This window comes from Rhea pennata, chromosome 6 (assembly GCF_028389875.1).
Source record: "Rhea pennata isolate bPtePen1 chromosome 6, bPtePen1.pri, whole genome shotgun sequence".
NCBI classification, from domain to species: domain Eukaryota; kingdom Metazoa; phylum Chordata; class Aves; order Rheiformes; family Rheidae; genus Rhea; species Rhea pennata.
The window spans coordinates 10,806,911-10,822,533 of NC_084668.1; the positions used below are offsets into that span (position 1 = coordinate 10,806,911).

Sequence of the window (15,623 nt, forward strand, 5' to 3'; positions counted from 1 at the left end):
TGAGGAAATCCTGTCCATTCACAAAATTAAAACACAACTTGTATTTCATCACTTTTAAAAACCTCTCTGAATTTATCAAGTAAAATTAAGCAGAACTTACTAACAAGGAAGCTATTTTGAAAGTAGCTAAAAGGAGGGAGCACTTGTCAAATTAATCAAATGTATAGCCAGCCAGCATGGAGTAAATGCAGTCTAGGGCATGTAATTAGAGATTGTAAGTTACAGTTGAAAATGCATTTAGTCTTTGTGAAGAGATTTTAAAGGTGACGAAAATACTTTCAAAAAAGTAAACGACAGATGTTCACAATTTCACTATTTCCTGACTTTTTTGGAACTTTTATTTAAATGGCTAAAAAAAAATTGAACTATCGAGGTGTTCTTTATGGTTCTGAGGAATTCATTATGTTAATGGATTAATGATGAATGGACTTCAAGAAAATAATTTATCTTGCCAGAGGAAAAGTTTGTCTAGTTCTGTTTGTAAAGCTGTACTCCCCCCCCCCCCCGCTCTCTGCAGTAATTGCCTGCTGATAATGCTCCTGTTTTCTCAATTAAGCTTACTCTCCCAGTTGTAGTTGAGGATGTGACCTGGTTCCCTGAAACAGAGATCTGGAAATAGAGGATTGTGTATAGTATAAGAAAATCCAGCAGCCGCCTTAGTTCATAAGTACAGAGAACTGCAATACTGCACTAGAAATTACAGCTTCCTAATTAGTGCTTGCAACTTAAGAAAGATGCTTTGTCACGCTTCATATGTGTATTTTTCAGTAAAAACTTACTGGAGTCTCCTGTAATTTATTAGTCTTTGAAAAAGAATGGAACATTTGCATTATTAATGAGGAACTCTATCCATTGTGATAAATAGCTGGGAGTAACTAGAGACCTTGGAATTGCTGAGTGGGTGACAGCTTTTCTCTCTCTCTTCTTTTTTTTTTGAGTGACTATTATTTATTCAAGAGTGCATGCTTGCCTTGCTTTCAGATGAGAAAAGACAACTGCCCTTTGCAGAGAAAGCATTGGCCAAATAACTTTTTCTGCTTTAGCTCTTTCTATTCTACAACTGACCTGGGTTTGAGAAGGTACCAGGGTCGTTCCCCCCCCCCCCTTTTTTTTATACCAGTTGAAGAAAATTGTAAGGATTACTTAACATTCCCATGATATTGGGTTCTTCCTGTAGTGTCTGATTACACCTTGCATGACACCAGCTAGTTTCTCTGGTACAAGTTGCATGTATTACAGCTCACCAATCGCAGGGTTTGTGCTAATGATCACTGAAGGTGGTGTCTCATTGCACCACCTTTGTTTTGTGGCTGCTGAAGGGCTTAGCTGCTTTCAGCTTTTTCTTGGAAAAGCTGTTTTGTGAAAAATATTTAACTCATTTTCCGGAGGATGAGTAAGCTTCAGCGTAAACTTTCTTTTGCTTCAGGAACAACGATTAGTTGGCTGGAACCAAAGATATCTCTCTCAAACCACTTCAAAAATGGAGCAGCACAGAATTTCTCAGCAGAGGTAAACAAGCCAGCATCTGTCAGAGAAGAACAGTCCATTTCTGAGCCCGACCAGCTAACAAGGGTAAGGTAATGTGAAAATACCATTTCTGTGGGGAGTGGTTTTGTGGAATATCTGTAAATGTTTTTATCAAATGATGTAAAAACAACTTAATTAGAACTATTCTCCTACTTTTCACCTCAATTAGCTGTGTTGGACGGAGAGTGAGTACCATTGCAGTAAACAAAACCTTCTACTTTTTAAATTTTGTTTCTTTCTATAACTAGCTGTTAAAATGAGGAAGAAAATTTGGACAGCAGTAGAAGGTATATAAATAGGTAGTATTGCCTTGCATTTTGATCTAAAACAGCTGAAAACTGAAGTGCAGAAAACCTAATTGGGATTTATTACACTATCAAAATAAGCCCAAGACAAGCTGCCCAAGTAAACAAAATTTCCAGTTTCCAGCTATTAAGACTACCTACATTTCTTTTCCAACTTTTGTTGAATTTTTTTCTTAATTTGAACAACTCATCACCTGACCTTAGGATGGCTTAATACATTTGAAATACAGCAGCAGTCTATATCACTGTAATTGTCAAAATTAATTAGAAGTGCAAAATATTAAAATAAAAGAACAGAAGAGATTATGGAAAGGAACTTGTTTTCCTAACTAAGCCAGAAAACTGTAATTCCATTCTTCTTATACTAGTTGTCTGTAGTCTCAAACTGTGTGAGGACTTCTGGAAAGATTATATGATGTTGTATATATCCACAACCGCATCTGGTTTGACTTCGCTATCTTACAGCAAGATAGAAAGTGCAAAGACTTTTCAGAGGCCATTGTTTATATATTTTTTTTTTAATAAATCTGACTAGCTGCCATGAAGTCAAGAAACAGAAGCTTTCAAGTTAAAGTTTTCAATTTAAAACTCCTTTCTTCTAATAACTAAGCAAGTTAAGAGTTCAAGTACTTTATGTATGGCCTTGTCTTGTAACTGGGATGCGACTAGTCTTACCGTTCTCCTGTTTTCTACAATCTTGTTTAAGACTGCAGAACCGTGTAGCATTGGTGGAAGGAAGAGCCCTGTGTGATACTGCATTTTTAAGCGGGTTGTGGGCTCTGGATATGTGGACCCAGGCCTGTGAACTTCCTGTGGTGGTTGGATGTTCACAGTTTTGCTTTGAGCCCATGGCAGCAGGTCCAGACGAAAGGGCTTCGTTTAGGCAGATGCATGTTGCTGCCCTCTCACGGTGTTCGTTGCATCTCCCCTCTGCACCTGACTGTGCGCCAGGAAAGGCTGCTTTGAGTGCTGAGAAATGACCTTGCTGCCTGCAGCCTTCAGCTTTCTGCTTGCAAGGTGGTAGTTGTTGCAACAGCGCTGATGTTGTTTCTGCTAGTCCATCTGTACCTGTTAAACTAATAGACACCCTACGTTGGCTGTGCTTGTTTTTTATTTTTTGTGGTGGGTGTTTTGTGTTTTTTCTTTTTTTTTTTTTTTTTTTTTTAAACACTTCAAATCTCCTTTACTCTTAGAACTGGCACTAGCAGCAGCTTTGATAATGCTAGAGAATGTTAACTGCCTTGTAGGTGTGTTAATTGCTTGTAAGCGTGTAACTGGGAAATACCGGTCCTTCATCATGCAGACCATAGCTGGATCGTTGCTGCAACTTTGGGAGTAGCAATACCAGTGTGATGGCAACACTGGAAAGCTTGAAGTAGAGGGAGGTGGAGGAGTGCCCACAGGACTGTTGGGATTTCACTAGATTTGTTTTACTGTGTGTATTAGATGCCTTTAACTCTTCTGTGGAATCACAAAACTTACAGGAAAAGATGTCATTTGCTTCTAAGCCTTTTTTTTCCCCTCTAACCTGTGTAAGAGATGGTCAGAAATCTTAAGCTGAGTCCTCTAGTTTAAGTCTGCACTGAGTTATTTTAATGTCCTTTTAAATTCTTCAACTGTTGTTTATCTTGGGAGTATACTGTATTGTATAGCTCTCTGCGGGGATTTGTTTAGTCTTTTTTCACACACGCACAATTAAATACAATATGAAGTCTTTTTGGATATTGTCTCGACAGTCATTTATTTGACCTGATGTTTATGGCTCATATCCCAGGAACCTGAAGAAATAAATCCGGATGAGGAGCTGGAGGATATCTGTGATGATAAAGAAGATGATCTAGGAGCTGTGGAAGAACAGCGCAGTGTTATCTTGCATCTCTTGTCTCAGCTGAAACTTGGCATGGACTTAACAAGAGTAAGTAACTGAAGTATGAAGACTAGTTGCAGTAGAAGTGAAAAGCCATTTTAAACTCAACTCTGGTACTGAATTACTGAGTTTTGTATGGAAGTGATGCGTGTAGCAACTTCAGGTCCCAAGGTCTGATATTCCAGTTTGATTTGTAGATTTAAAGTGAAAAATGTACTGAGGGAGCTGATTTGATTTAATACAACTGGCCATATCTTTTCTGTTATAGTCTTTTTCTATTTTTTTCCTATTACTTTTTTTGGCTTTCCTATAATGTCTTCTGTTTTCTTTTCTGTGGTATACCTTATCCTTTCCATATTGTGTTTTCTATTTCCTTCTCACATTTTTATCTTCTTCAGTGATCTTTCTTCTCACTTACTAATGTTTTCAAGCACAACTTGTGTAATCTTGCACTTGTTCATGCTGCTAGAAGTTTTCTTTTGGTTCCTCGTCACCCTCTCTTAGTTGCCTGTTTACCCCTCCCTCTGTCCTATTCTAGCTTTGCTCACAGCTATAGGAAGTGGGAACAAAGTCTTAGGGGAGAGAAGTGATTTCACGCTCTTGTGCAGACTTAAAGAAAAGTAGCTTTGAAAAATTATACTTAGTTGCCACTATATAGCTTGGGCAGCAAAATTGGAAGAGCTGGACTGCTACTAGCTTATGTTTGTTTCACTCCTGTAAAGACTTTTCATACCATAAGCAGTAGATATTTTTAAAGAAAAAATAACTTCTACAGGTAATGGCATGGAAGCAGGGAACCACTTTTTGTTTCTTAGAATTAGAGATTTCCCTCCCCCCTTTCCCCCCCCCCCCAGCCCCCAAGCCTTTTTTGAGCGGTACTTACATAACCACTAAGGATACTTGTATTGCAGAGCTTGCATTTCTCAGTTTAGAAAAAAGATGGTATGAACAGGCCTTGTTGCCTGTGGGCTGAAGTTAAGCCTCTGCTGCATAATCAGGAATTCATTACAGTCGTTCTTCCCCTTTAGGTTACTGTTCCATTATACGCAATATCAGTTTTGTTCTATTCTTCTTGGAACTAATTATCAGATTGGTCTTCCTCCTGTTTTTGCTATTTGGGTTCTGTAGAATTCTCTTTAGTTAAATCTCAGGGTTCTGAAGTGAAAAACATCTCTAATATTCCAGGTTGATGTTATAACAGGACAGCCAAATCATTCGTCATAATTTGTACATCCATTAAAAGCGTCTGTGTGCGCCCTCCTTGGAGTGCGCCTGCTCTGAACAGGCTGTTGTGGTCTCCTGGCTGTGACGCCCTCCCTGGCTCGTGACAATAGTGTTAGTTACTTGAGGTGGTCACTACTGCCACAAGAAAGGAAAAGACTGATACCCACAGCCTCTTAGTCCCTCAGTATTATTACTCAGGGCCCATTAAAAGATAAGACCGCTGTTTTTATAGTGGTGAACGTAACTGGAAACGTATAAAATCCTCTGCTGTGAGGTACAGGATCAACTTATACTGTGTTATCCCTGATGGATGCTTGTGCAAGCTGCTCTGTAACGGCACTGTTGAGAGAAAGACTGCCAACTTGCAAGAGCACCAGAACAGCTTGCCTGCTCTTCTCTCCATTGGGCAAAACCTTTCTTAACCTCTGCTCTGAATCTTCTTTGCTGTGGTATGAACTCCTTCCTACTTGTTTTCTCCTCTGCAGACCTGCTGAACACATTATTCCTTTCTTTGCAGCTGTTTTGTGTTTTTGAAGGATGTCAGTCCCTTCAGGCCTCTGTAACCTGAGTAGTCCCGACTATATTTATTTTTTTCCCTTGTAAATTGTTTTTTCAGGACTATGATCACTTCCTTGTTCCTCTAAGATATGAGGAAAATAAAGTTCAATCTAAAAGTGTGGTGTCTATAACAGGACAGAATATCTGCCCCAAGGCCTTCCTTTATTCAAAGATAAATAAATAAATAAAATTTGTCACTTTGTTTTACTTACTGGGGCTTTTGGGTTTTCTTTTATTTCAGGTGGTGCTTCCCACGTTTATTTTAGAGAAACGATCGTTGTTGGAGATGTATGCAGACTTCATGTCCCATCCAGATCTATTCATTGCAATTACAAATGGCACTACCCCTGAGGACCGGATGATCCGCTTTGTTGAATATTATCTGACTTCGTTTCATGAAGGTCGCAAAGGAGCTATTGCAAAGAAACCGTACAATCCCATCATTGGAGAAACATTTCACTGCTCTTGGAGGATACCGAAGAGTGAAGTAGCTGCTGATGCAGGCAGTAACTTATCTGCTCATTCCTGTCCAGAACAAGTAACTCTATCAAAAGATCTGGAAGGCCAAACAGAGCTGGACTATTATACAGTAAAATTTGTAGCTGAGCAAGTGTCCCATCATCCTCCTGTCTCAGGGTTTTATGCTGAATGTGTAGAGAGAAAGATGTGTGTCAATGCTCATGTCTGGACAAAAAGTAAATTCTTAGGAATGTCAATAGGAGTGACAATGGTTGGTGAAGGTAAGTTGTGGGGTTTTTTTTTTTCTTGGTGGTGGTGGTGGTTTTTTCTTTATTCATTTTAGAAGGTTGAAATATTTAGTTTGAGAGAAAATTTGATGTATGCCCAGGCAGAAAAACAAATGAATTCTACTCTAGTTTTATTGCAAAGTCTTTTCAGAAAAATCCATTTGTAGGGCTGTCAATTGCTATTGTGGGTTTTCAGTTTTTAAATTTTTTTAGTGTACTTCTGGTTTTCCTCTAATCCTTATTATCTCAGAACTCTAATGCATCTCATTTAATGATTTTTGTACTTAATTTTTACCGTTTACCAAATACAGATGATACTACGGGTCCTCATTATAAACTGCAAGTTTTCATATGAATAAAAACCTAGATAGGCTTATGTTTTGCCAAAAATCAGAATTATATTCAAGAACAAAATTTTGAATTTTGAGGAAAAAGGACAGTTATAGTAATGTAAACTAATTTCTATAGAAGTTTCCAAACCATTGGACAAGTTAGTTCATGTCATACAGTCATTAAATAGAAATATTGTTCTGTTAGAACATATTATGTATATTACTACTCTTTTTTTTAACTACAGAAATTAGGCCCCTTTTGTGCAAATACTCTTCTCTGTCCCCAAAACTGTAATTTCCCTTTAATGCTAGTATTTTCTGATTCTGAATGGGAGATGCTTTCTCATCTCTTCAGTGTTTCTTGTTTATATTGCCCAGCAACTGAGGACTTCAGATGCTTGAATATAAGCTGCATACCTGGCAAGGGATGTGGAAAACACATCTCGATGCATTGCCTGTAGCAGGTAATTCCTGAAGCTAATGTCTCCTCTAGGGCATTTCTCAAATCATGAAATGAATCTGAATAAGATGAGAAATTCTGAATTGCAGCTTCCAAAACACACGGTGATAGTATGCTATGGAGGTATGGGTTGATGCAAACAGCAGCCAACTGCCATAATGTTTTTTGTAGAGCTCAGAGGTAGGTTTATTATTATCTATTATTATTTTTTAAATGAGACTATTGTTAACGTTTATTGCAAAAGCCACTGTCAGGAAAGAGCCATGTTTGTCTTGGCAGAGAGCTGCAGTAAGGAGGATTGTCTCTGTTTCCTGCCTCCAGATAGGGTAAGATATATTAAAGGGGAAAGAAATGGTGCAGGGACTTTAGCCCTCCTCAAGATCTGTAGCTCAGGGTATCCATTCCTTATTTCCTTTCGGCAGCATAAATCTTGTATCACTGTGCTCCAGAACCATCAGTAAGACAGCAGCAGGCACTTGCACATATTACTAAAAACATATGTTGCACAGTACAATATTGCACTTGATGGATCAATATGACCAGGATAAATGTCTTTTCCCAAAAGAAACATAAATGTGTGTTACTCAGGTTAGTACTTTCAGCAAAATGTTTGTATCTAGAATCTGTAATAAATGTCATTTTTGTGGTCCCTTTTCTTTTTTTTTTTTCAGTGTGAGAGATTGAGGAAAAACAGTCAGAAGTAGCCTTGGATATATATTTCAATAACTTGTTTGGACATATCTAAAATGATGCTAATTTAGGAACTCTTGTATTTCTTTATGCAGGTCTTCTAAGTCTCTTGGAGCATGGGGAAGAGTACACATTTTCTCTGCCTTGTGCATATGCGAGATCAATTTTAACTGTTCCTTGGGTAGAACTAGGAGGAAAAGTCAACATTAACTGTGCAAAAACTGGGTATTCTGCAAGTATTAACTTTCACACCAAACCCTTCTATGGTGGCAAATTGCATCGGTGAGAATACTTTATATTTTTCTGTGTAGTCTGTGCTGTAAGATTCCTACAGCTATGTAACTACGCTGTTTTGTGTCCTGAATAATACTGATCTGACAATCTGAGGAAAAAACACTGTTTTTGCCATCCTTGAACACATGAGATATTACTGTTCTTAAACAACCTTTGCTAGACAAGTCCATCTCTTGCTCCTCAAGGAAAAATTAGATTGCATTTAAAGACAGCAAGGGAATTTCTTATTTTCTGAATCTTGGTGCAAGCCATTGGGACGAAAGGACTCCTGGCTTTTATTCCTGACTGCCACAGTTTTCTCTTGTTACTGAGAGAAGCTGCTCAGTATTTCTTGTCTTTTTGGCTTGTTTGAAATGAGGTTTATTATGCGTGTGTCTTTTTTTTCTTTTTTCTTTTTTCTTCTTTTTTTTTTTTTTTTTTAATAAATCCCTTTTACTGAAGTGGTAAGGTTAGACTGTGCTTATTGTTTTAAAAGGTAAAACCAAAAACTTCCCTTCTGAAGCACTTTGCCCCATAAATTCAAAGCATATATGGGAATTAAACGTGCAGCTACAGCTCCAGTGATATTTGGAGGGTTGAAGCTTACCTGTTGCTCTTTTTGGCTTCCCACAATTTTTAAGACACACATCCTTTGGCTTTCTTATGCCTGTTGCTTTCAGCACACCTTCTGCCTTGCAGTCGTTCCTGTTGTGCCATCCAAACTGGAGCCTGTGGCTAATTTAATAATTCAGTTTTGGAGAAGGCTTTGTTGTTTGTGTCCAGAAAATTAGTCACAGATACAGTTTTTTAGACTGATCTGCTCAAAGCACTGTAACTATTGAAAATTTGCAAGAGTGATGATTGGATATGGCCAAAAGAATCTCAATGGGAAACGGTGGTGTTGCTGTGGTTACCTGGAGCGCAAGTGAGTTGCTATAGCGATGTTACAGATTTTCCTGTAGTGACCCTTGTTGCCAGAGCTCAGCTGTGTATTGGCTCCTTGGTCCCATACATCTTTAGTGCAATGAAACATTGAGAGTAATAATAATAAATAAGTAGGCTTGTATCAATTGTACCATGCTTGCAAATACATATTAGCTGTTTCTATTACAAATACGGATTCAGACTGGTATCGTGAGCTGCAGTGCTGGAGTTAGCTGTGTTGCAGGGTAGTGCTAACAGGAAGAAATATAGGTCACAACATGAGTTCAATGTAGCAACTCCATCCTGCACTTGAGCATAGAATGATAAAACCTTGTTTACTTTAAGCTGTGCAGAGCCAGCAATTTGTGCGTGGTATTTTGGTATCGGACACCAGTAGCGTATTATAACCACACTGGGAAGAATTAAGCTTTTAATTGCGTTGCAAAAGACGTAACTGCAGAGGCTGACCTCGGGAGCACCTGGCATATGGGGGATCCAGTCCGTTTGGAGGTGTCTGGTCAGGGGGACGGGAACTTCTCCATGTGTAATAGTTCAGTGAGGTGTGAAAGCCTCAGGGTGAAAAAGCAGCATAAAATGAAGGCTGCTTGCTTGTTACCTGCTCTTTTAATTGTTTTCAGAAGCTATTAGGCATTTGTTAACACCCAGCAAAAAAAAGAAAAAGAAAGGAGGGTTGCATCTATTCTTACTGCTTGTGTCACTCAACTCTGGCCTGTTTTCTTGACTATAGTATCTTAAATTTTTGTGATAGAAAACTATGCCTAAGAAGCATATGTTTTAAAAGAACTTTTGATTAACGTTAATTTTGTGTGTAAGAGTTTACCAAAATTCAGAGGATTTTTAATAAATGGCAAAGGGTTTTATTTGTTGGACATGCTCGGTGTGGGAAGCAGGGTACGTGATTTTTGGAAGAACGGTGTTTTCCTTGGGCATCTCCAATCACAGCGCCGGTGTGGAGTGAAGCATCCCGTCATCCCCATCCGCTGGCGGTGCCCTCCCGCCTGCGCCCTCGCTGCCCACGAGCGGCTGGGTCGGGGGATTGCTCCTGCCGACGCGAGCAAGGCATAGGGTGCGCGACTGGCATCTAGTATCTCTGTGCAGGAAGGTTTGGCCCCCGATTGCTCATTTCCTTGCATGAAAAATAACTTCCTTTCTTTTTGCTGCTGGGCTCAGAGGGGGCAGACGTATATGCGAGACCTCTTGGTGGGAGCACAGGCAAGCTGCTGTCTCAAGGTCCTCCTCTGTGTGTGCAGTTGTTCAAAGCAAGTGAAGCCAAACTGATGATGTGCGAGTTAAATGTCATTAGTTTCGTGTCATGTCAGTGTGAAAGAGAACGTGAGTTCTGTGTGAGCACGAAAGAGCTCCTATAGGAAGGGGAGGCTGGAGGGTGTTTGCTTGCTGGTAATTGGAGTTTAACTGAAGCTGGAGATAGTGTGAAAACCTGCAGTACCCTGCAAGTTGCATCATGTCTTAAGTCTAGTTTGCATAACTAGCAAAGCCTTGTTCTTCTCTTTCCTTAAAGAATTGAAAGCTCTGTTTGAGCTTTGTAATTTTAACTTCTGAACAAAAAAGGTGGCGTGATTTGTTTGCCCTGTTAAACTCAGTTTCTTCTCTTCAAGTCATGAAGTAAGTATTATGGAGTCTTGGCTAAAGTCTTAATGTTGAAAGAGAAAGTTATGAGGACATTCAAATGTCTGTGCAAAAAATTTTTGAGATCTTAATGTTACATACCAGAGGAACATTTTTTAATATCTACACATGAGCAACAGGCTTCTGTGGCAGACAGGAAAGAAAAGCAGTGCTCCTGGACCCTGGTTTGTCTTAGGCAGTGGAATTTCCTACCGTGTGTTCTGTTCTTGTGTATCTGATACTTATATGAGCAACACAAAAATGTAAAAACAGTTTATATATGGAGAACATTCAGCAGTAAAGACTGAAATCAATTGCCAGTGGTAATGAGATATATTCTTGTTTTAGAGAGAAAAAAGTCTTTTATCTTTTCAATCTAGATTACATCTGATGTGGTATTTCAAATAGAAGTGAACTGCTAGTAACATCTAATAAGTCCTGTATTAGTTTCACTTTTCAATTCTGTTAAAAGTGAAATTTAAGTTTAAGCTGAAGTTCAAAACTGAGTTTCCTGGGTAATATCAAGAGAACTAAAGCAGTGAGGGAAAGTCGTTTTCCTCTTTCAGCTTCCTCATGCAAACACAATCCAAGTAACTAACATTTCTGAAGACAGTTTAACAAGTTTGCAAACTCTTTCAGAATGCAATTGAATGACTGTGGAGTGAATAGTCCCAAGTTGTCTTCAGTCACTCTCTTTTAAAAATAAAAAATGTTTTCCTAGAGTCACTGGTGAAGTAAAGCAGAACGCGACAAACACAGTGGTATGCCGAGTGCAAGGGGAATGGAACAGCATACTTGAATTCACCTACAGTAACGGGGAGACAAAATACGTGGACTTGACAAAACTGTCTGTGACGAGAAAACGAGTGCGGCCCCTTGAGAAACAAGGACCATTTGAATCTAGGTAAAATATATATTTACCGTTATTTGGCTGCTTTCTAAAAGTAGGCAGATTTTTGTCATGAGTACTCTGGTGAATACCTGGAAAAACTTGCAAATGCACTCTATCCTTCGTGGATAATACTTAGATACTGTGGTCATATATATATATATTATTATTTATATTATTTTTTTATATATATATATATATATATATATTATATATATAAAAGTGCATAATACTGAGTGTGAAGCACATGCAGGCAAATGTTCAGTCACTACTGTTTTTTGTCAATGCAGAGGATTGTCTTATGAGTTTGTAAAGCTCCTGCTAGAACAGAACCTCATTATTTGTTTTGTTTTAACCTTCAACTATACAGCTGACCATCTCCTGACAAGGGGTCCTCACAAAAAAATGCTTTTCAAATAATACTTCCATGACAACTTTAAAGTGTGTAAAAAGGGACATTCGATTGGCACAGTCCAAGCCTCAGACCCGTGTTAACCTGCTCCTAGTTGCTAGCAAAGGTCCAAGGCTCAGCCATGAACCCTTCCACCTGCACTGCACCATCAGGAGCTGTCTAGGGTGATTTTTTTTTTTGGTGTGTGTCACGTGAGACATGAGAATTAAGAGACAAGGAGATTTACTGTTTTTACGGTTTTGAAAGAATTGCACACAGTAATCCTGCTCTGTAGTTCAAGTTGGCAGAATTGAATTGAAAATTAAAGTTAAGAATTTGGTTTGTAGGAGACTGTGGCAACATGTAACAGAGTCTCTGCGGGATGGAGACATTGATAAGGCGACAGAGCACAAGCGAGCCCTTGAAGAACGACAGAGGAACGAAGAGAGGCTTCGTGCTGAGACGGAAACACCTTGGTGTACCAAATATTTCCTTAAAGAAGTAAGTTCCCAAGTAGTTAACAGCTGATAGGGGAGAGAGAGGAGATGAAGACGGAGGCAGAACTATAGTGAAAGTAGGTGTAAAGATGAGCGTGTGTCCTGTTAGAATAGAGTATTTGGCCTTAGGTCTGATGGGATCCCTAGGAGGAGGAAGTCGTAAGAACTTCCAAGTGTGTAAAGGGGCAATCTTACCCTTGGACTTGTTCTGCAGTTCTCCTACAACAACAAAATGCTTACCTGTTTTGTGACTCAGTTTTCTTTTTCTAAGTATTTCTGTGATGTGTGGAAAATGTCTTTATGTGTATGTGTTCTACAAGGGGTCTGAACCAGTAAACACCAGAAGAAAATAGCAGTACTAAACTGTGCTTTTCTTGTCTGTGTGTAAAGCCAAAACACCATTATAGTTAGCAAAGAGGAACACTAGTTCCCTCTAACTTTGAGCTTTTTGCATTCTTATACCTTAAGGTTTGAATGAAGCTTTTAAATTCAGTGGCTTAACCTCTACTTCTACTACAATAATAATGATACAGTAATAATGATACAGTAAGATAGTAAGTGTAATCCAGAACTACTACATTTCCAGATAAGGATTTGGGCTGTATTAGAGCTGATAAACACTGTTTGATAGCTGCTGCTCTGCTGGCTTCTTGTTTGGCTTTTTAAAGTAATCTGGATCATGGAGCTGAGAGAAGTGGCTTTCTGTCTAGGTTAATTACAAGTGCAGCCAGTTCCCGCAGAGAGCTGTGGCTCAGCAAGTCTAGGCAGGGTTAGAAGCAGTCTGAGAAGCCTACAGTGTAATTTTTCTGTTGTATCTTAACCTATGGGAGTTAAAGGAATAAACCATGTCCTCCTTGTTTCCACAGCTCTCAGGTTGTGAGCAGAGAAAAATCCTAGGGGGTAGTGTCTTGTAACAGTCATAATAAACTATAGTTTAATAGTTCTAATAAACTGTGTTTTCTCCACTTGAATTGCAGGGAGATGGCTGGGTTTATCATAAACCCCTTTGGAAAACTGTCTCTGCTGTACAAACTCAGCAAATGGACAATAACTAGAGAAGCTGCTTTGAGATGAGTTTTCTGTTTCCGATATTTTCTCTCTCTGTCTCTCAAAACACAGTAATCACACTGAGTGTCCCCTTTTTATGTAACTGTGGAAGCTTAAATGAGCATAAATAAATATACTAGGGCACTTTAAAGTTACGTTAAAAAACGAAAACAAAACAAAGATATAGAGACAAACTTGCCAGGTACGTTCAACCAACTTTTTTTTTGTATGATCCAAGAGATTTTATCTGAGTTGTATAACATTCTTCTAAGTAGGTCTGGTTGCAAAAGCTGCCTAAGAGAGGAACTGTTTTACTTGGGAGTGACATGGGAACGTTTTTCCAAATCTTCGACAAGCTGTGGTAATGGAACTATGCTCAGTACCCATGTAAACAGCAATGAAAAACTGCTGCTTTTATGCCCAGTGATTAACCTTTTTTGGCTAAAACAGGAGGGGTATTCAGAAGACATGCCTGAAATCAGTGTTATGAAACAACTGGATCATGACAACTTTTTTCTTCAGAGAGAATGCATGCATGCATCAGAGGAATATGGATATGGAATATATGTAGAGACTACTTTTCTTTTTTATGGATTTATAAAAGCAATTAGAATTGTAACCATGGAGAAATTTTTTCCTCTGAAACATTTTAATATACTTGAAATTGACTTGAATTGGAAAAGTAATTTGAACACTTTTCAACTCCTAATTTTATTAAATCTCTTTAAGTGACTTTGATTTTGCTCCTGTTATAACATAATGAGGTTTTGACCTCTCTTTCTTCCTCCACCTTCTCTTCCCAAGGACTAAGGCTTTCAAACTGAACAGAAAACATACAATTTTGTATTTAAATTTGTCTGCCCATCTAAACATCTCAGAGGTGAAGTATCAGTGTTACAAACTGTCCTTTGGATTGTTTTGGTTTTTCTCCTGTGGTGTTGTTTGAAACAAAGCAGTGAAATGTGACCTGTGAATACATGGACGGTAGGCTTTTTTTCATCTTACTATAAAAAAAAAAGCTGATTATGCTGAAGACTGAGTATTGATTTAAAACACAATCAGATATCAGGAAACTGTATTCAGGTACAAACATCCTTTGTTTTTTATAAGTATTTTATTGAAGTCTAAGAATTGCTGGCAATTAAGAACAGTACTTATGGCTTTCGTTATTGTTGTAACTACAAGCTACCTTAATTTTTCCAACAGTGGTGCCTTACTCTGTTTTTTCTTCTGATGTAGTCTTCCAATCAGTGTATATAACATTATCTGCCACTTTCCAGCCATGGCAATGGCTGCACCTGATCCATCATCATGAGAACTCACAACTGTGTGGTCTGGTAAGATAATTTTTTTTAGAGGAGATACAAATGTAAGAATGCATCAGAAGGTTGAAATAACCATGTTAACTTTCAACACAAACTGTAAATTGTGCAAAAACGTTGGATTTATGCACAACTGTTTTGATTCTCTTGTACATTTTTGCTGTGAAATGCACTGAGATCTCAATGCGAGTCATAGTCCATTTGTGAGAAGTAGGGGTGGGGATAATAAAACTACAAAATGATGATTCACTTGTTCTGTTTGCTTTTCTGGAGACCAGGTGATCAGGAAGAGGAGGCTGGTGTATTTTTGGTTTTTTTTTAATAGTTTTTTTTTGTTTGTTATACTGTAGATCTGTCTGTCTGGGCTTTCATTGACACTTCACCATTAGGATATTTTTGCACTATGCACTTCAGTAGTAACAATATTCTCCTGCAGAGAAATGCTTTAGGTCCTGCTGGCTTGTTTGTGATATTCTGTACAACTGCCTTGTCATCCTAGGTTTGGGTATCTATTGGGCATTTTCATGTTCAACCAGGAATAAAAGCAAAAAACTGGGGATTAGTTCCTCCTTGTTTCTGGGTGTGCAGCACATCTGGGATGTGCTCCTTAGCCAGTTCAGGATTTGGGGTAGGAATCATGGTGGCAGGCTGTGAGCTGCCTGTGTCTAGAAGTTCATGAGCACGTGTACCAAACTGGGAGCAGCAGAAAGAAAGAAAGACTTTGACCTGTCTTTGAATACTGTATATATTTCATGGGGTGTTTTGTGTATCACATGGCAGATATTCTTTAAATAAAAACCTAGGGCTCTGGAGCAAGATCCAGCTTTTTATATTGCAGTGGTTGTAGCAGAAAACAAAACTGATTCCCTGAAGTATGCTCCACTGATAAGCATATGCTTACTAAACTATAGATCTATGACTCAG

At 38.6% G+C, this 15,623-nt stretch overlaps 1 protein-coding gene across 1 annotated transcript in view; it reads left to right on the forward strand.

The window, feature by feature from the left end:
* Positions 1–14,944, forward strand: part of OSBPL11 (oxysterol binding protein like 11) — a 37,717-nt gene extending 22,773 nt beyond the window's left edge. The window contains exons 7-13 of the mRNA XM_062578132.1: positions 1,427–1,572; positions 3,607–3,747; positions 5,723–6,221; positions 7,805–7,991; positions 11,275–11,457; positions 12,181–12,334; positions 13,308–14,944. Of these exons, the coding sequence (XP_062434116.1) occupies positions 1,427–1,572; positions 3,607–3,747; positions 5,723–6,221; positions 7,805–7,991; positions 11,275–11,457; positions 12,181–12,334; positions 13,308–13,385 (1,388 nt within the window). The 3' untranslated portion in view covers positions 13,386–14,944. The remainder of the gene's footprint in view (positions 1–1,426; positions 1,573–3,606; positions 3,748–5,722; positions 6,222–7,804; positions 7,992–11,274; positions 11,458–12,180; positions 12,335–13,307) is intronic.
* Positions 14,945–15,623: the final 679 nt, after the last annotated feature.